This window comes from Echeneis naucrates, chromosome 3 (genome assembly GCF_900963305.1).
Source record: "Echeneis naucrates chromosome 3, fEcheNa1.1, whole genome shotgun sequence".
NCBI lineage: Eukaryota > Metazoa > Chordata > Actinopteri > Carangiformes > Echeneidae > Echeneis > Echeneis naucrates.
The window spans coordinates 19,965,402-19,987,348 of record NC_042513.1 but is presented as its reverse complement, the minus strand read 5'-3'; the positions used below and the strand labels follow the sequence as shown (position 1 = coordinate 19,987,348).

The window sequence follows — 21,947 nt, the reverse complement described above, 5'->3', positions numbered from 1 at the left end:
CAAGCTTTGTACATGTTCTTCTGCGACCCTGCCCCATGTTTCACTGTTGTACCATATCCCAAAGGTGATCTTTTGATCCAGGTCTGGATCTTAGCAGGGGGGCCACTGACAACTGTTTGGCATTAAGGGACCTGGAATGATTCACCACCACCAGCCTGGATTTTTCCCAAAGAAATTTCTGTGCGCAATTCTGACTGCTCCATCTACAAATTCAGATCCATCAGACCAGGTCAGCCTTCAGATGCACACTGAGGCCTAAGAGTCCTGTTCCAGGCCTGTCACACCAATGGGGACGTGCCAGGGTATTCACTGTATATACCCTTTCTTATCTGCAATTTTAAATATTTCAATACATTTCAAATTTTCATGCATTGAAAAATCTCCAAAATCAGACACCCCTAAACTGGACCATACAGTTTCTTCTATCCATAATCCAGGGGGGTGAAAACTGGTGAAACTGCCTGCAGACTCCCATAAAAGCTCATCGTTAATGAGTATCTTAAACATTCTGTATCAGCACAGCACCATTTGATACACTATTTCTCTCCATGGTAAATTTAAGATCACTACAAACCCACTCTAACACTTCCTTGTGCATGTGGATCCAGAGGGCTATCATCATGGGAATAAATTACAGTTAGAGATTTGTGAGCTTCCCCGCTGTAACTTTGGTTTTACTCTGCTGCACCGTCATCAGGAAGGGACCTTAAACTTATAACAGGTGGTGCTATCAGCACAATGACTATGAGACCATGAGTGATATAACTAGATGACAAAGCAGATGGAGCTCAACTCGGGCTCTGGCCTATTTACAGTTAAGAAGGTAATTTCAACCCTGATATACTTTTATTCTATAAATACAGTACCATAGTGCTCCACTACTCCTCTGTACTGTGATGACAGCAGTCTGTGGGATGAGGACTTGAGAGTTGCATCATCTAATGGTGCTTTCACTTACACATGGAAAACACAGGCGTGTTGAGTGACATGTTGACAGTGAATTAATTAAAACAATCTGATCTAGGATGGCCACAAAAGTGTCCAATGAAATTTCATTGTTGGTTGTGACTCCCTGGGACTCCCCTTGAAGGCACCACTGTTTCTGTATGACAGGAGAGGAACCTGACATGATCTATGCTGTTGTATCTGAATCACCCCAATGTGCTACTTAATCTAATACCAATGCAACAATGTTTATCTGATGTACTGTCCATTCTCCTCTGACCTCATCAACAGCTTCCTTCATAGACACTGTTGTGTGTATCAGCAGTTTCAGAGACATCAAACCAGCCGTCCGACACCAATAATCATGGCATGTCTAAATTCACTGAAGTTACATTTCCCCACTGCGATGTGAACATTAACTGAAATTCCTGACCATAGCCGTAGGTGCTCCCACAAAAGTGCATGGGGAAAGTGTGATTTTGGTGTTTTGCAGCACTTACTGACAGTCATCCAGCCATACATCCCCTCCTCTTAGCCAGGCCCCATGGTCCTGGTTCTTATAGGCAACAAAGTGATGGATGAGAGCAGGGACTCTGGGTTTAAAGGGATCAGCATCCTGGTGAGGGCCATACCTATAAAAACAAACAAACAAACCCCCCCCCCCCCCCAAAAAAAAAAAAAAAAAAAATAAAGCAAAGAACAGCCACAGCCGACAGAGACATTGTTAAACAGTTGAAATACAGTTTGGATCTGATGATATTTACCAATGTACAGATGTATTCAAGACAATCATACAGTCGTGCTTCTGTAATTCTGTAACTTTTAGGTTTGTTATTTGTCTCGAATAGCGTTTACTATTGCCTGAATATCTCTCTTTCGCTCTTTCCAAGTCCTCTTGAAACCGTGAAAAGCAGCAGCTAAGAAGCTGAGCCTATCAAAGTGTTGTCTGTCTGTTGTTTCATCTGCTCTATTTAGTCACAGTGCAGCACCTACACAACAACCAGTGCTTCAGTGACAGCTGGCTTTTGTCTGTGTCTGTGCAGTAAGCATCAATTTATGTGGTCATACGGAAAACTGTGCTCAGGCAAATTAAATGTTACATAACACCAAGATCACCAAAATAATGCTCCCTTGGCACAAACCCATTACTGTCAATCATAGTTTTAGTCATTCAGAACTCTCATGTGAGAGAAAATATAAATATAATAGCATTTAACACTCATATCCCACCACCCTCATGTTGCAATGATGTAAGTGTATGAGAAGCAATGCATAATGGGCCAACAGTCTGTCAAATTTAATTACCACGGCCATTTTAATGCACTATTATCTCACAAATGAAACGCTAGTCATGTGTTACTACAATTTTTTTTTTAGGGAATAACTGTTGAAGGTGCATGAAACTTGGCAGTCTAATTCCTGGTGTCAGTGTGTCCAGCTGAATTAGATTTATGCAATTACATGAAGCATTCAAGAACCACTGCATGATAACCTCTGAGTTTATAACAGAGCTTTCTATTTGTTGTCCTTTCTTTTACTACAAATGTAGATCGCCTTGATCTTCTTAGCTCCTCTCAGGGTCAGGGCCATTATCTCTTGCTTTCTTGTGTTCACAAAGCCAAATAATATTTTGTAAGGTTGTTTTGACCTTGACTATTCACTATAAAAATCTAATTAGTTCCTCATCATCTCTTTTCTGAGTCTCTGTGCATAAATTAAGACTACATATGATAAAATTCGAACATATAAACACCAATATTTTTTGGTATACTTTGAAAAGGGCAAAATAACATCCCATGTATTTTTGTGACGCTGACAAAATGCTGAGAAAGGATTTTGGCTGTCAGTCAGAATCATACTAGTTCTTTTAAACCTGTTTTTCAATTATTATGTACTTTTACATGAGCTGTACTCAATATATTCATTTCTGCAGTATCTGATTAAGATTTAATGTGACACTTCTTGCAATAACATGAAAGAAAGCATCAGTGAGGAGTCTGACCTTGCTCCAATTAGAGACAGGAATGGTCTCTTGTCTTTGTCGTTAGCCTTGGTGGTCTTTACTCCATTATCAAGAATCATTCCAGCCTGGAAGACCAAGAGAATATATTAGAAGATAAGTAAACTGCATACATAAATAATACATATATTTTTTGAATAAAGTATCATGGTAATAATTGCAACCATTAAAAATAATTGTTAATATTGGTCATGATGAGGAATAAAGAAGTTGTGCTTATCAAATAAACAGTGGTTCATTTACAAAAGATTTGTTGGACACTATCGTCATCTGATAAAAGGAGCTACAGGTAACCTATTGGGAACAAATATCAGTGGTTACAGGAAGATGACAGGAGAGATCTTGTTTGAGACCAAACCTATCCACACCACCTTAAAGTGAAGGGTGGTGCGTTCATGTATAAAAGTCCAGAAAGCTTTGGCGAGGAACGAGGTGATAAATGGTGTCAAAGATCGGCAACAAAATCTCATAATCCATGCAGTAAAGCTACTGTGGACACAGTTGTAAAGAGTTTAAGATGAGTCAGATCATACTGATTCAAAAAAATCTGTACCCATTTCGATATGAATAGAAAATGGAAAACATGCTATAAGTTTGCCAACAAACTTGCTTTGCTTTCGATAAGCGGAAATCATTATGTCAGCACTGTTTCTCCTCTTTTACACATCACACAAAGAAGAGCCCGGCACTGGCAGCAGTACCAACAGATTAAATCAGCAACTGCTCCTATGAAGAAATATCCTGCAAAGCTGTGTGGTAGGTTTAATGAAGCTGCCTTTTAAGTCTGACAAACTGACATTTTCGCTGTGGCTCTACAACTTCCTTCATAATATTTTCTTACAGAAAACAAAAACATTGAAATACCTGCATGAGAGTGTGTGGCTGTTTAGGACAGCTTTAACACGGCTCTTCTGGCTGAGACAATAGTCAACACTCAATAACAGGAGCCAATCTATAAACTTCTAGGTTAGTGAAGTGTGTGGATTCAACACTTTGGGCCAGAAGAGTTCACATATCTGACTTTGGGTCTGGGACCAGAGATCCAGATGAGAGCCTGGGGAAGATACTGGCCCTGCGTGTGTGAGTACAAACATGATAAATGTGACGCTTCATGCAGTGAAGCGGTGGTCAATCAGAGTTTTGGTCTGCAGTGATTTGCAGCCTCTGACATGGGCATCTGTCTCTGTACTGGGTTTGTCTGCAACGAGGGGCAAATGATATCTTGAACAGGAATACTGCTACCGCTTAATCAGATCATGAAATAATATGTACAGCCATCAAATTAATTCAGAGCTGCACAACACCAAAAGTAAAACGTACACATTAACCAGTTGTCTGTAACCTGTTTTTCTGTCTGCACCGATATAAGGTAATATCTACAGGCCTAGCTGCTGATCCTGGGTCACATCATTCCCTTCTCCTGAAGTTTGTAGGATTTATGGAGGTGTGTGAAGGGCCTCCCCTAATGCAGTGATCCACAAAGTACTCTGGCTCCCCCTTCAATCCAAAGATATGCACATTATGTTCATTGTTGAACTGGATGGTTGTTTGTTTAAGTACATGCGGTATGTGGTGATCTGTTGAGGGTGCAGCACTCCCAATGCCAGCTGGATCTTATGCTTGGCAGCTCTGTTCTGCATTTGTGGAGAAGTTCCTGCACACCACTGTGTTACATCAGCTGGTGTTTCACAGTGAGTGCGTTTTAGATTTAAAGCACTTAATCAGTTTTTTGTTTTTTCTTTTTTAATCACATTCATATATCACTTTGAGGGGCTTTAAACTATTACCAGAAACATTTGATGCCATTTTCAGCACAGTAGCAGTGATGGAAGCCAAACTCAGTCAGTCTCTTACTCTAAAACAAAGGCACCATCAGTGTGTTGCTTCTCTGAATGCCCAACCTGCAGCCCTGGCATGACCTTTCCTCTCACTAACACCCCAGGGTGGCAGTCTAACATGAGTGATGCTCCCATTAGGATGATCCAAATTCGTGCCGAAGAAGAGAAAGAGGGAGGGAAAGACTGAGAAAAGAGAAATAAGAGATCACTGTTGGGGGCAAAGAAAAGAGGGCGATAACAATAACGCTTCTTCTCCACCAGAGCCTCATAAATCTCTCTCTGCTTGAGCTGTGCTCTGTGCTGTGCTTAATGCCGCAGGCGCCTCTCCTGTCCTCTCCTCGCTCCTTTGGCTTTCCTCTCTTTTTGCTGTCTGTCCTCGATTTGTTATTCTCACTTTTCATTTATTGTGCTTCCTTTTTATTTGACGTTACAAGTCACATGTCCCAAATTGAACTTGTGCTCCCCGCTGCAGTGTTTTTAATATTAAAAGAACAGGATTAGAAATTAAAGCTATCATTTAAAAAAGGAACAGGAAATAATGAGTGAAAAGTGTATGAGTGTTGTGAATCTGCTGCTGGTTTTCACCCCTGGTGACAACTTTGGAAAAAAAAGAAAAAACTGAAAACTACCGCTAAAAAACATTTTTAGTTTTAGGTCACACTAATAATCAGACTTCTAAAGAAATTCCCCTGATGACATTATGATGACACTGACTAACACCATCTCTGAGAAATTCAAATTTTAATTGAAGACTTTTTCACCAACTGTACTAATCATTTTTCCATTATTTCTTTGTCGAACTTGTGGTGTAAGAGACCAATAACACTAACAAAATCTGAACATTATCTGAGAAGAAGGGAGGGTTTAATATCTAAGGCACACAACCAGCAGACTGTTGACGTCACTTTAGCTGTTCTAAAATGGAGGAAATTGTCTCGGTGCGTCTGCCTATAACTTTTCATGCACTCTTGACAATATATTCTTAAAATAACAATCAAATACTTAGCCCCTGATTTCAGGCCTGGGGTTTTCTTAGTCAATCACATTCCACTGTCTTAAGAAAACAATGTGCTGGACAATGCGCAATAATAAGACCGACACACCCATGGGCACGCTGATGGGGGCATGAATTTGTTACTCATGGTATCACACGGGTGGGCAGAAATATAAAGATAGTATAAAACAGGGCCACCAATATGGTTTCTAGCCTTGAGCAGATGTCATTGTTAAACATAGTTTTTGTTATTCATTTTGCTGAGTGCCATGGTGCTGCAGTATGTGATTCAGGGTTCATTGAGCCCTGATGCCACAATCATCCTTAGACTCACCCTGTAGTTCGAGTGGGCTCTGTTGTTGAAGAACTGGCCCATAGGTTTGTGCTCGGTGTGTCCGGGGGAGTACAGGCCCTCTGAGGGGCCGGTGGGCACGTGGTGAAAGATGAACCAGAAACCAGTTTCCTGAGTCACACACACACACATACACAGTTATATAGTTGCATATGAAATGACAGAAGAAAGGCAAAATTGTAAAAATTTTCTGTCTCTGTGTGTCGGCCCTGCGATAGACCCTGCCCTCGCCCAATGTGAGCTGGGATTGGATCCAGCACCCCCTTTGTGACCCTGAAACCGATAAGCGGCAGAAGATGAATGAATGAATGAATGAATGCGACATGTGCCTTTATTAACTCACTCGTCCTCATTTGAAATGATGGAGCTTGTGGCCACATGATATTTCATAGTTCTGTGACTCTTCAAAATCTGTGGTGTCATTCAAAAATACCTGGCTCTTCTGAGAAACTGACTGAGAATCTAAAATGAGACTCATCGATGCTTATAAAGCAGCTCAGGTTGTAAAAAGACATCAAAGTGCTTCTTGAAATTGCCACTGTCTGAAATGCCTTGGAAGTCAAGACAAAATGTAGAAAAGACAACTTTCAGATAAAATGTCTGCATGTCTGCTGGGTAGAAAGAAAAAACCTTACATAACTATTGTGCCGTATGTCTGCAAAGCAGCTTCTGCATAGCCATATACTGTTTTGGTTAAAGTACAAGGATGCTAAAACTGATATCACTGATATAAACTGATACAAACTGATATAAAAAGGTGTGTGAGGAAAAAAACCCAAACATTTGATAAGAAGGACACTTTGCCAATAGTAAGCATGTTGTAAATGCGCTGATGTTGGAAGCTTTGTGGCTGTGTAATATCCAGAGACGCAGGACAGAAAAATGAAAACAACCTTCTCACTTAATATGCAAAGATGCAGTCACTCAAGGAGGCGAAAGTGAAAACAAGACAATGAGCAAAAGTAAACCTCAGAAATCACCCTGTTCCATCTCAAGGTTTTGGAAGGACACAGCGCTAGAGGCTTTCAGTATAGTCCTCAGTCAAACTTGTGGGTAAGGAGATGTAACAGTTTAAAAAATCTGATTATCTGAGAACAGTTTAAAACAAGTTTAAAATCCCTTTGGCAGGAGAACAGTGACTACACCAGAGACGTGGTTCAAAAGTGTCTCTGGCTCTGCGTTTGAATTTCTCAAAGTGTGGGGTGTGCCTCACTGGTGGGGAATAAAAACATGACAGGTGTGGTGCAACAAACCAGGACGTTTTCCTTTTCGTGCCCTTTATTAATCTGTCTCTATTGACAACACAGAGCCTACATTCAAAACAAAACACCCACAACCTATTAACAGCCTATTTGTAGCCTAAATAAAAAGAACATTAGATAGGTGATCGGGAGAAAAATGTCAGGTGCAAAAATAATAATTAACTTCGGCATGTGAATTGCAGTGGAACAAAAAACAAACTTTCACACAGAAGGGCGTCAGGCTCGTGTCGGCGATGATGTCCTGTCCAGTAAGTCCGACCCTCAGAATCCATCATGAACAAGCTCACGAAGAACGCACAAAACCTGAACATCACACTTACTGAGAGCTCAAACCATCCCACATGCCATTATTAGTGTTTCCTCCATGAAATAAAGCGTATGTGTTCGTTAGCATTTGAAGAGGAGCTCCTTTTTATGTGATCTACGTACAAAGAGGAGAGGGAAGACTAAGCTTTTTTTAATGACTAGGAATGTAGAACAACAAAGAATCCAGCTTCATATATAGATACACGTGAAATTCTTTTTATAAACACACGCACACTTCCCCACTCACAGCTTCAACAACCATTTTCCCGCTCTGCACATCAGCTTGTCTGTTGTAGTGCTGTTTTATATGCAAATGAGAAAAGTTAACACGTTGGCAAGGATAAACGAGATTCTATTTTGCCCAACGTATCCTTGTGAAATCCCAGAAGTGTGATCGTAATTGGTACTCTATCATGCTGAAATAGTGCCAGTGCTTCTGTCCGTTGTCTGCTTGATTCTAGAGTTAATAGGAGTATACAGCTATTAATCCGAACTGGCAACATGGTAATGAGACCTCCACCTGGAGACATCTGGGGAAGAGGGGGGATGGAAAGCTGGAATGAGAAACTCACCTCTGAGCCTGCAGCAGCACAGTTGATGAGGTTGTTATTTGGGTTGGCGATCCAGAAAGTTGAAGTTGCGCTACAAAGACGGAGCATGTTGGAAAGGAGAAAGAAATAGCTTGGTCATAGGTTTTCACACAGAGTTTGAACCAACGATCAAACAGTGAATCGACAGGAACAGGAGATGAGCTTTTTGGTTAGGACAACAGTGCCAAACTAAAAGATCGTGTATCTCAAACGTTTGGTGACATTTTTTCTTGATATTTGGAGTGTTAACATCTGTTTGGACAGTGACAGTGACATAAAGTGAAGTAAAACAAGGAGCTTTTGAAGTTGTCTGTAAACATCATAACAAGTGTCTACAAATATTAGTTTTTGGAGATATTAATGAAATGAGTAATGTTGAAGGTGGCTGCTAAAACCCAGGACAGGACATAGACTATACCCATCGTATGTCCACACAGAGCTGGCTATGGTTCATGAAGTAGAGTCATCTACATGTCAAAGTGTCCTCATGCAAAATACTGGAATTCAGGCTACCCCTGATGTGTGTGTGGGTTGTTTTTTTCCCCTCATTGTGTTAATTTTGACATTTCAGAATGACCATGCTGCTAGAAGAAAGGTCAAGATATGTACTTGAGAAGCATCTGAGGGAGAGAAGGAGAGCGCCACAGCTGGTGACCAAACCTAAGAGCGATAGGACAGTATTTACTAAGCACCATGATCATTTGGAACAGGGTAGCTTTCAGGTTTTTACCACAATAGATGCAAATAAGATTGAAAAAGCAATATGCATCATAAAAAAAAAAAAATACAATATATGGACCTGAACGTGAACATTACTATAAATGTGCTGTGAATCCTAACACACACAAAAAAAAAAGAAAATAATAAAAATAAAAATAAAAAAATCAAGAAACCATTGGAGGCATCCTCATATGAGGACATGATATTTTGGCATTCATGGAAATTTGTGTCTGTCATCTTGTGTTCACTAAACCACATTTGAATGATCAGTGTACAATCAAAACGGCCCATATGCATACCAAATAAAAGTGAAGGTCTCAGAAGGTTAAAAGCACACAACCAACAACCTGAGACAAAGTTTCTTCCTCAAAAGGTCCTTTGTAGTTGCAAGGACTGACAAAAATGTCCACACAGAAATAGAAAGACATGCACTCTCTCTCTTTCACACACATACACAACTTAACAATTAAAGGGAAGAGAGATTGTTATGGATGTAGGGTATGTGTACAGCCGTCAGCACTGTGTGTGTGCCGATTGGAACGGCACCTTTCCTCTGTTTCACCTGGACCCTCACCCAGTTCGGATTGGTGCGGCACCTGACCGACCGGCCGCGCCTCCTGTCAATTGCCAGATGGCGGACTACAAGAGAGGCAACTCGTCAGTCAGTCCGGGTCAGCTGGCTGAATCAGACGGTTCGCCTCGGCTGTGCTTCGGCCTCAAAATCTTGCATTCCGCAAAGAGAGATCAGAGATTTGGCAGTTCCTTATACGAGTTTTGTTTGTTAGTTTTCAGGCTTGTATTATTTTCCTGAGTGATGCTCTTAAGAAGTGTGGCCAGGTTTAAGTGTTTATATAACGAACTGACGGCTGATATAATTTTTTACATTTTTTGGTGATGTGTGGACATACTAGGTGAAGGGATGCTGGTCGTTTGTAATTTGGGTTTTTATTTAAGCAGGTAGCTTTTTGTGTTCTTTTCTTTTGGTCTCAAGCAAATAGAGAAACGTAGCTCAGTGAGTCCTCTTTACGTTTTATTCCTTTTTTGATTTGACCAGCATCCCTCGGCCCTCTTCCTCAGTTTGTTCCTTTGGTTATATTACCCATTTTCTCTTTTTTTTCCCCCATTATCTAAGGCAATAAAACCTTAGTTTGCCAAACTACATCTGGCTTTTTGTGTTGCGTCCTCCTTTCCCTAGGTCGGGGTCGTAACAGAGATAGAAGACGCCACAAGGGAGAGCACAAAGGAGATGAATCACAACACCTCCTCTGGGGAACATTGTTAGCTCAAACATGTTTGATTAAATTGGAATTTTTGAACAACAGACGCTAGTACACTGCGATTTGGAAATCATTACAGAGCGCAATTATCAGACAAATTGGACAGAATTCATCGTTAGAAGTACAAAGAAGTGGCTATTTCCTGGCTGTTATAGCTGGAGACAAAGAAGGGAAAATGGCAAACAATGAAAAGAAAGGACTAGAAATAAGATACGGAGATGAGGGGAGATACTGCAAAACCCAGCAGGTGGATGACTCTGTATCAGTGAAAGCCAGTGTATCTCTAACCTTGGCCTCTATGTGCTGCAGCTGAAGGTACAGGCAGTATGGTGAGATAAAAAGCCACGTGACCGGGATTAAACTGCTTCATATTATGAGCTGCATCTATATCTTGTAAATATAACACTGTCTATTGCCAAAGGTGTGTGCTTGTGTTGATATGCTGGATAGAAATTCTATTTTGAATGCATCTTCAAAGTGAAGTGATATCCAGGTTCTTTTCCATTCAAAGAACCTGGATAGTACACAGTAAGACTTTGCTTTGGAAGAATATTGACTTGATTTGTTCGACTCACACAGCAGAAAACACTAACGGGTTGCCACATTAGGTCCACACTCACTCGCCGCCACATCAGTCACAATCTCCCGCACCGGGTCTCTCCAGCCAGCCAGTATTTTAAGAGCCCAGATCCTCACAGACGCTGCTTCAGCAGTCTTATCCGACTCATCTCCTGACAGCAACCCTACCTGACCATGCTGCCTTGCCTCTGTCCTGGAAATGTGACCTGCCTGTGTGTCGCCAGCTCTCCTGGGAGGAATTGCCTGGTACCTCTTTGGAGACTCTGTTCCTGTTGCCACCTGGTCTAGCCTCCCTTGTGGCTAAGAGGCATTGTCATGGCCTGTCCATACAAAGAACCAGGTCTGCATCCTGGCAAGGACACTGACTGAATGGATTGTTACTCACTTGCTGAGAGGATTTGAATAAAGTCTTTTTATAATTACACCCCTGCTGTTGTGCTGCTCTTGGGTCCTGGTGAGGGTGAAAAACATATTTGAATTTTGCCACAGAGTCTGAAAATCAAAGTCAACCAACCAATCAACGGCTCAGGAGAGTACTCTTCCTCTCCAAAGTCCACTTTATCTTGGAGCCTTTTGAAGAGAAGCTAATGGGGCACTGGCAATAAATCACATTGCAGCATGAATCCACACTTTTTACGACTTTTTTTGGCGTATGAGCCGGCAGCAGAAACTTGACAAGCTCATTCAGTAACTTGGGTTGTTGGAGTTCCCCCACTTACTGTTGCAGGCCTCTCTAGATTAACTGACTTTCCATTTAAACGGCACCAAGCTACTGGAAGATTGGGGTGGGGGGGTGAAACTTTAGGTTCCCAGGTGTTCCCAGGTTGAATTTTTTTCTTTGAGGTTTCTTAAGCATGAACCATTTGTTCTCTGTTTCTAAAAGCTGCGATGGAACAAACAAGCCGTGGCAGCCAGCCTGTACATCCCACGGTCAGTGAGTGGGACAGGTACGGCTCCATATTCAGTTCCTGAAGAGATTAAAACCTGAACACGTTCCATCTGTTTCCACATACTGGCACGATGCCAAAACAGAGGAGCTGTAGCAGGCTCTCACAATTTACATTTTAAAAAAGATAAAGATCATTCCTAAAATTATTAAAAATGGTATGCTTTTATACCATAAAATATACCTAACCTATACCTAAATATTATACCTATATGCACACCACCAAATTTTAATGCTGCCATGGCGGCCTTAAGGCAGCATATGCAATTTTCCATAATGGTACGTTTTTGCCCTGGGCAACAGTTGCCTTTTAACAAGTTTTAATATTTCATTAGCAAATACATATGCATTAAACTATAAAAAAAAAGTTTTACACATCTATTTATGTGTGTATATCTTCCTGATAGAAAAAAGCCTGGGAAGGTTTTAAGCCAATTTTTATGGAGCAAATGGCAAAGCTTGTTCCCTTAAGTCTGCAAAAAAAAGTTTCAACATAGCTTCCTGAAAGTCATGTGAAAAATTTAAAACATTTTATTGGTTTCTTATGGTCTCCACCCTTCTTAAAAATATTTCCTCATTGCGGTGATTTTTTATTCTTTGGGTTTGTTGCCTGAGGGCAACAATGTACCATACTGGGTTAAATGATTAAATTTGTTAATCTGAAGTATGCGACTTGATTTATGACGTGACAAAGTTGTGGGAAAACGGAATGTCCCAGCAAATTTAAAAAGCAACTTTAATGACGGTTAGATGTCTGGCACCAGTGTTTACAAGACAATGTTTGTTTATTTTTAGTAAAGAGGGTGAATCTGCACAACACAATAGGCTGGTATAAAAGATGTGGTTATGCAATGTAGTCAGCTTGGGTTTCAAGCATTTTTATATATATATATATATATTTTTTTTTTTAAAAACAGAAAAGTGATGGAGTGGAGATTCAAACTTACTTTCTGGTGAACCGCTGACCTTCTCACCAGCCAACGATGTTTCCAGCACTTTCTACACTGCAGTTTTTATTTATTTATTTTTGTCTTGTGTCTTTGATACAATGATTTATCACGTAATTGTAGGTCTTGGCAATCTTTCAGGTGAAAAGTAAATTATTCTCTTGGAGCTTTTCTTTGTCATGTTTAACCGTTAATTTCCAAATTGACCTTTTTGTTAATTTTATTAATTTATATGGAATAAAACAAACTGAGGCCTTCAGTGGACTGGCAACCTGTACAATGTGAACTGGAATTGGCTGTGAATGGATAAGCAGAGGAAGATGGATGGATGAATGAAATTCAACTGATACAGCATTTAACATCATTAGTGTAACTTTAAAAACTGTTACTAAAACTATATTATCATTAGTCACATACATTGTGCTCATACACCCTCTGCAAACGCCATCATGCTAATAATTTCACACATGCCGTTCTTACATCAACACCACTACACCCACATTTTTATTCTTATTAGGTATTACGCGCTCCTTATCCTTATTCAGCACTGTTTCTAGTAGATAACCTTGTTTAACAGCGAAAAATATGCACACTAAAGCTTTGTTGTTAGAGGCTTATTTTTTTTGAAGGCTTATTATGGAGATTGAATTATTTCAGTATTATGTGTGCGTCTATAAAAAAAATAATTTGTAAACTCAAACATCTTACATAATATAGATTCCAAATACATAAAAAATGCACTCGATTGCAAATATCTTCCTTACATTACAGCTGTTACTTGTGAATCAATTTTCTATTTGTGAAATGGAAAAGTCATTGGTGGAGCTGAACTCTGCGCTTGCAGATTTGCATTCGTACACAGAGCTCTGACACAAGCTGCACTGGTGTGAATGAAAACGTTTATATCATGTGTTGGACAATTCCAGAAAGGCTGCGATGCTCTTGTTCTCTTTTTCCACATGACTCCACAACACTGACTTTGAGTGATAGACAGATTGAAAATTAAATATAAAGTAGATGTGAACCTAGTTGCTGTGGAAACGGCGCCCATTCACAGACCTAAATTCTCTTTGCTGCTCTGTCTTACACCGCCCAAAAGACAGGTCTGCATCTTTGTTGCTGGCAACAACAGAGTCTAAACATGAGAGTTTCTCGTACATAAACTCAGCCTGTTTTTTCTCTGTCTTCCATGATGCCAATGATCTGTGAATACTGGAGGGAAGATTTCCAAACTATTCATTTTAACAATAATCTTAAAGGGCACAGATTTTACAACAGAGATGTTACATCAGACAGCATTCAGGAAGTCACTTGTTTACACTATTAACAAATAACTAACAGATAATCAAAGAAGAGCTGGATTCTCTGACTCAGTTTTGTGAGGAAGTTATTTAATGTTGCTTCACCGTAAATGAAATATCATGTTGCACTGTTGAGGAAAATTAAAACCTTCCTGGTTTATAAAGGTTATATGAGTAGAAACACTTGGTGTTTCCTGGTGTTGCACCTTAATTACCTGGAAGTGATAGAAATAGAGGAAAACCAACGTTTACTTTCTGCCAAAGGAAACAGCTCTTAGTGTGTGGGACGTTTCTTTCAGACTAGAAAGTTAAGCTGTTGTGCTGAAACGTGGGAGTCCCATGGCAGAGGTTGGATGTGCATGTCTCACCTGCAGTCCTGTCGTGGGTTGGGCACATATCCTGGATAAGCACCATCTGTGATGTCACGGCACATTTTGCTGTCTCTGTCTGAGGGCAGTAGAGTCCCTGCTCGCACCATCAGTCCCAGACAATGGTCAAATGTGTTCCTCTCTTCTGGGCCGTCCTCCGTGAAGAAACAATGGCCCAGCATGTCATAACCTACCACATCCCTCACCTGGGAAGGGAAAGATGTTGAATGACAATGATCACAGCGTGACAAGAAGTCCTACTTGTCATGGCCTTTCCACTGGAGGAATCACATTCTTTTATTTTTTCCACAGTGAAGAAATTACCCTCAATGATAACTGCCAATGAAGACTACAGTTGAATGTCACCACATTCCTTTTTCTTTTCATCGCCTGGCTAGCTCCTCTTAAACTCCATCTTCTCTGATATATTAATTAACTCCGTGCTAGGCTATTGTGCATGGAGGGAAATAATGGATATAATAAGTTGATACTGAAAATACCTTTTATCCCTGATTTTTGGTAGCTGTTGTGATAGGTTAGTTTTAGGGAGTAAAACCTATTTGCCCTGTTGTACAGATGCTAGATGTGAGCAGATTATTACTCCATTTATTTTTAAGTAGTCTGAACTACTTTTTTGAAAGCAGCTTTAGTTACTTTCTGATGTAACTTTGTTGCAGTTCAAATTTCAAGTAAAAGACTTGATAACTGATGAAGCTGAAGTGGACTGACTGCTGGGTGTCAACGGAAATAAGGTTCAGTTCTTATCTCACTGAATTTAACAAGTGTATATTATCATACTATTAGTAATGTTCCTTGTATATCACCATGTAGAAGAAGAAAAAAAAACTTTACTGAAAAGAGTTCTGAACTGACCAGCAGTCCATTGGAGCCATGGATGGTTATGCAGCGGGAGAAGGAGTGGTGGATGGACACATCTCTGACAAAGGTGGGGGGGTCGTAACCTCCCCTTTCATCCACATCTCCATTCATGTGGAAATGGATGGGATAGTGCCCCATCGTCTGCTGGCCCATGTGCTGCAACTCCATCCCTGATATATGAACCGCCCTGAAGCCACGCTCCACCTATGGACAGCAAACGCACTTCAGATTATAGGTGTAATCACTGGGAAGGGCAACATAAAGCAAATGGGGCACTGAAATGAATAATATCAATGATGTAAATACAACTTTAGCAGAACCTCCAGCTAAATCTATAATATCAGGATATGAGGAGCATACCAAGTGGAGAAATAAGAATAAAGTAAAATACCAAGAGCAGGAAGTGTGGAAAGAATGATAGACAAATTAAGGGATAGTGGCATGAAGGAAGAAAACCAAAGAAATAAATAGGCAGAAGACTGAAAGGAGGGGCAGAAGAGCTGAAAAGAGCGTTTATGAAAAGGACACTTCAAAGTATTTAGAAATGTCAGAGTCAACAGGTGGAGAAAGTTGAGGGTGGCATGGATAGATGGATGAAGATGAAAGAAGCAAAAAGGAGAAGCGGTAGAGAGGAGAAAAGGGTAGGAGGGCGTCTGGCAGAGTGAAAGGAGATGAGCACTGGAGAAGGGGGAACAAAAATGATGCAACACATCCACCTACAGTTCATCAAGCAATTTTAACAGAATTATGTTAAATAGATTTATATATTAAAAAAAAAAAAACAAAAACAATAATCCTCACGTCAGTCCTGCCCACGCAGGTACAGTGAGAACATGCAAACTGCACAGAAAGGCCCCAGGCCTGGGAATCGCACCCACAACCTTTTTACTGTGGGGCAACAGCGTCAACTACAATGCCACGGTGCTTCCTTTACAGCTGGAATTACAACTGCATATCACTATATCTATCAAAAGAATTACAGTATGATTTCTGCATATCATGCAGCCTAATTCCACATTACCAGACAACACATTTCACATATACACTGGTCATGAGGTAACCAAAGCAGATGGTCTACTGCAGGTCATTAGTTACGCAAAAAGCTGAGTGAGGAGTGAATGATTCAGTTGTAGGTGAACAACAGCTGCTAGAAAGACAACATCCAGCAACATCTATATTATCCATGTGTGTCATCAAAGAGTCAAGGCTGGTAAGACCCAGTCATGCCATCATTTCCCTCACTCCCCATCCAGACAACATCACAACCCCCGCCTTTTCAAAGTAAAGTAGATTCAACAGCTTTCGCTGAAGTTTGTAAAAAGAAAACAAAAAATCTCCTGTGAAATGTGGACAGGCAGGAATAAACATTTCAGAAGTGATAAAACTAAAGTGCAGTGATGACACAGCCTTGGGATGACATTAGTAAACTGAGATTTCTCCTCCCAAAACTCTCTGTGACAGCAACGATGCTTACTGTCCTGTGTGACTGTGCCACACGTGTCCCCGGATCTGTCTCTGCACTGGTTGCACAGATAATTTAACTATGTTTGTTTTTTTGTCTTGGTCTGAATGAGACAGCAACGGCAAGAAAAATATCGGACTTCTCCTTTGGTTTACATTTCAGCAGAAACTGAACCGTATCTGATCTATTTTCATGTCACCTTTCATATCCACCATCTCATCTTGATGCTTGGGTCAGAGCTGGAACTTAAAGTAGCAGCGCTTTTTGCAAGCCTGCCAGGGTGTGATGATGATGCGTATGCATGCACGATGGAGTTGCGGAGGGGTGGAGCAGGCTGTCCTCTGGGAAGTGAGGTAAATGGAGCACTGTCAGTGACTCAAATAAATCCTCAATATGAAAGGAAACGCGAGTTTCATGAAACTAAAAGGTGTTAGCTGGTGGAGTCAGTTTCGTGAGTTCACATTATGTCACACATTTGGATTCACTCAGAGGCATAAGATTCCAGCTGTGAACAAAAACAACCCAAGTACCCTGAAAACTACTTAGAAAAACAACTCAATATTTTGGTATTGGCTTTTTTTTTTTTCATCTGTATTTGTTATGATTGGATTAGGCTAATCCTACTAAACTAGTGTATTTTGAATGCAGGAAATAAATGTGTTCGCTGATGAGAAGTCACATTTTTGCTTTGAAAGAATTTAAACAATATTAACGAATTAAACCCTAAAGTTTAGAATTAAAAATAAACATCTTCTGCTTTTATGTAAACTGCAGTGCTCAGTTTAGACTTTGCCCATTGACTTTCAATATGACGACACACCACACATTCTTTAATGAGGCTTAATAAGGCAGCATATTTCAATTTAAAGGCTAGTTCAAATCATTATGCCTCTATATGCTTAAAGGGGAATATCACTGCTTTAACAAAACAAAACAAAAAAAGATTAGAACGAAAGACCTAAACATAATAAAAAACAAGCCTTTGAAACTTGGGAACTAAATATAACTAAAAGTTCAGCTCAGAACAATGACCATTTGTTGCACACTGCAGAGTAACAGATTTAGTTGCATGAAAATGGGATTGTTCAAACCTGACTTAAGACTTCAATACAAAAACCAAGTACCTTGAGTTGCTTTTTTTTTGTCGACTACTATTGCCAAGATTGAGTATTAGATTAAATTAGAAAGCAGCTCTCAAAATAAAAATAAATATGAAATAAATCAGCGTGACTTCACAATCATCCGAACTGGCCGAATTGCATGATTCCTTGTGGAAACTGGTTCCTTACAGAATCATATGGCTGGGTGTTCTGTAAATAAGAAGTTTAGGCTGACAGAATACCTTTAAATGTCCACCAAAAGTGTCGAAGTCGAAGAATTTGCAAGCCTCGTTGCCGTAGCAGCCAGGTTCCATCTCACCATGGAGCAGGATGTTACGACTCAGAAGGCCAACCTCTGCTCTCATATCCACCCCGTCGACCTCCTCACCCAAGTGGATGAACTGGGCCTTACCTGTGCGCGCGCACACACACACACACACACGGAAGAAAACAATAATTAACTACACATAAAATGGGCATCTGTTGAACGTGTGTTCAGCTCTGTAGAACAGAGAGACCAGTCAACACAGACTGCAGGTAAGTGAAGATTCAAAAAGTATTTTCAACAGATGTCTCTACTTTGTGTTATTAGTTACGGCCCATGAGCTGAGGTGTGTGTGTGTGTGTGTGTCTGGTTGAGCAGATGCTTCCCATAAATGTAATGTGGAGGATTTTGAGCACTTCTTCTCTGTATTCAAATGAGAACAGGTAGGCACAGTTTGATACAGTTAAAGCTAAAATATGGGGACGTTTAATTGACTTATCTTCTGATGCAGCTGGGCAGGAGACAACAGCTACTAGAGAGAGATGAAAATAAAGAGCACTCCTACAACCACAGTGGAAGAAATGCTATCTTGGATCTTTTTGTCTGTGAGTCCATGACATGATGTGACTGCCATGGAAGGACACAGCATATCACGTTAATGTTTACTTTTATCCGATACGCACAAAGACTCTTTTCAAAGAAACAATGACAAAGGACGTTTGAATCACACAACACAACAGTGGCAGTTGCTTCTGAATGCGTGTATGATGCAGGAAGACAGAAAATTCTTCCCTGAAAATATTTCCTTGTGTGTATATATGTGTGTCAGTTGGAGGTGACTAAACACACACTAACACACTAACTTGACCACCATTTGATTCTGTTTGTGCGTTTATTCACACGTATCTATAAGCACACCCACAACATATCTTTGTGAGAATGTTACATATACAAGGTAAATAATAACTTATGTTTCCAGTTTTGTGATCCAACCTTCCAATAACTACATTAAAATGGACCAAAAGAACAAAAAAAAAAAAAACAAAACAAACACAAAAACACAACACCTCTTCCATGACACATCACCACATCGCTGAAGTTGTCATCCTGTTGGTTCTGGAGCTATTTTGTTGTTAAGTGGTCTATGTTGTCTTTAACTAGAACTAGCCTTCACAAAGTTAGAAGCACATATGCACACACTTAGCTGTCATGGAAAAGTTTGGAGCAATAAAAGTTGTTTTTGTGTGCGATTTAAAGGTCATTCATTGAAATTTTTTCAGTTTGGTAAGAATTTCTTTCCTGACTCTTTATTATTATAGTTTAGTTCTCACTGATGTACCTCAGTTTGAGTCATAACTCTGCTTTGTCTTCTATATAAAACTGACCAACATTGGTTTTTTTTTGCAATACTGTTCATGCTTTTGTTGTATAAAAAAAAAAAAAAAAAAAAGAGAGAAAAGATGCAGTGTTTTGGGATTGCAGCTGTTACTACAAAGTTTCACCCAAATGAAATAATTGATGGGTGGATATAATAACTATTCTTATTTCCCTCCAGTTGGTGTTTACCTCCCCTGTGTAGTGGCAACCAGCAGCCATCTTTTCTGGTAATAATACGTCACTGTGCTCCACCTGTCGGACACAGCGTTCTGTGATCTGTGCCGCAAACTAATGGAACTGTGCCCCTGAAATAAATCTAAATACAGCTCTTAATAAACTGACTTTAATATGATTAAAATCTTAAAGATTATACATGCAATGTAATAAATATGTCTGGTTGCTGAGCAATCACTTCAAAAGAATACCTTCTCACATCTCATCTCACATCTGCAAGAGACTCACAAAACCCTCATCTGAAGTTAGTGGCTCAGTATTTAAGTGTTGATTTAGGGAGTTATTATCAAGAGAAAGAATGGGCCTGTGTACGCAGGTGAAATGAGTTTCCCTATCCTTAGCTAAAATACATTGGTTCCATCACAGTTTCATCGTGAACCGAAAACATATTTTGACTTATAACAATGCTACTGATAAGTGAAAAGCTGCCTAATGTTGTGATTTGTGCTGCTCTTTGGCAGAATTGGGATCAATGCATTGATCTGCTTGGTCTTTTCTGTGGAAATGCACTTCAGCACTGTTTGACTGTCAGAGAAAAGAAAAAAGTTTCAGTTGCAGCATTGACTTCGGTATCTTGTCAACTCTCAGACTGAACTGCAGCTGTGAGCTTGTGAACTGCTTTGGGGGGTGGGGGCAGTCCACCTTTTCCATCATGGAGGAAACAGAAACAACTGTTTGTAAGCGGCGAACTGCCTTTACTATGAGGGTTTCCATTTCAGCCATATTCTGGATCTGTGCTGATAATGTGGATGATTTGGAGCAATTGCTTCTCTTTGACCTGCTACCTGAGACGACAAAGGAGCTTTCTCCAGGTTTAATATCATTAGTTACAGAGAAGCTAGCTTCTTCAGGTTAAGCAACATCAACAATGAGCTGTTCAGGGGAAACAGGTTGTTTAATTTGAACCATCAACTATCCTGGGGGGTTCTCTCCATTTTCATTTTTGCAGGATAAAAATCTAAAAAGGAATGAAAGGACTGGCCATGGGTTTGAACTACGTCCTAACATCCCCTTCAAGTTTATCTTCATTTTAAAACTATTAATACTGTTTCTGGGGAAGTTTTACATTATACCAAATTTTGTGCCTCTAGTTCCTCAACAGCATCTGTCATTTATTCCGTCTAAATAATTTTAGACGTAACTCCTTCCGAACTACCTCCAGTGATACTATTCTCCCCTGGGTGACTGGAAAGGATTGCAGTATTTATTTGCTCAGCCATTTTTGACAATCAATTAAAAAAAAAAAATCCACAATTTTCAAATGAACCTTTGATGTATTATTATTTTACTTCATGTGCATTTAATTTCATCCATTTCCACATTAAAGTCGCGACCCCCTCTGCAACTCTTCCTCTTTCATGGAGCCCCCGGATTCCCCCTCACCCAAACGCCTTAAAACTTAAAACATTTGGTTGTGAGTGGCTGGCGTGCGACGTTTTTAAGTGCTGACTATATGAAGAACACATTATGGAAATATCATGTGAACCGGGGGCTGACTACTTGTGTCCAGAGTGTGGCTCTCTAAACCTGACGACTGACTCATACAACTGAACACGTGTGTAAGCGTGTACAGAAAATTTTGGGCAGATTGGACGACATATGTTGGAGTTAGAAGCACTTCCTCTTTTATGGTGACACATCGAAATTGGAGCCATGCCACGCCCTGAAGGAATAACAGTCGAAAAAGATTTTGATAGTTTTACATCTTCGTGGTCTTGGGAAGATACTGAGTGATTATGAAGGCATTTGTGGGAGGAGTTTGTTAACGTAAAAGGAGAGGGAGTTTATCTCCCTGAGCATATTACTCATGGGGTTTCTTTTTTCACTATAGCGTACGCACAAATTGTTACCAGTTATGCCAATTCTAATGCAAAAGTTGTGATTTAGTTGTTGTGATTAAACTTGACGGGAGGAGTGTTGGTCCTTGGCGTAAACTCGGAGCAATGCGTACGATAATTTTTGAGACAGGGGAAACTAGCGACACGGAGGATGAAGAGGTGAACTGAAGCCAGCTTGCCTTGTGATTCCTGTTCTATGTTCAATTCCACTTCATCTCAAACATTTATCAACTTTATCAACATTCAAAAAAGCAGTTATTTGGGCTCGTGCTAATGAGCCATGCGCATTTAAATTTGAAATATATTAATAAACTCTGCTCAATATGCAATCAGTTTTCTCACCATCA

At 40.1% G+C, this 21,947-nt stretch overlaps 1 protein-coding gene across 2 annotated transcripts in view; it reads right to left on the bottom strand.

Annotated features, from left to right (window-relative positions):
• cemip (cell migration inducing hyaluronidase 1) overlaps positions 1-21,947 on the bottom strand; it is a 122,214-nt gene that overhangs the window by 15,156 nt on the left and 85,111 nt on the right. For both annotated transcript variants that reach the window (XM_029497464.1, XM_029497465.1), the window contains exons 12-18: positions 18,129-18,298; positions 15,319-15,528; positions 14,446-14,651; positions 8,290-8,359; positions 6,132-6,260; positions 2,948-3,033; positions 1,446-1,577 (exon numbers count right to left, since the gene is read on the bottom strand). In XM_029497464.1, the coding sequence (XP_029353324.1) occupies positions 1,446-1,577; positions 2,948-3,033; positions 6,132-6,260; positions 8,290-8,359; positions 14,446-14,651; positions 15,319-15,528; positions 18,129-18,298 (1,003 nt within the window). The remainder of the gene's footprint in view (positions 1-1,445; positions 1,578-2,947; positions 3,034-6,131; positions 6,261-8,289; positions 8,360-14,445; positions 14,652-15,318; positions 15,529-18,128; positions 18,299-21,947) is intronic.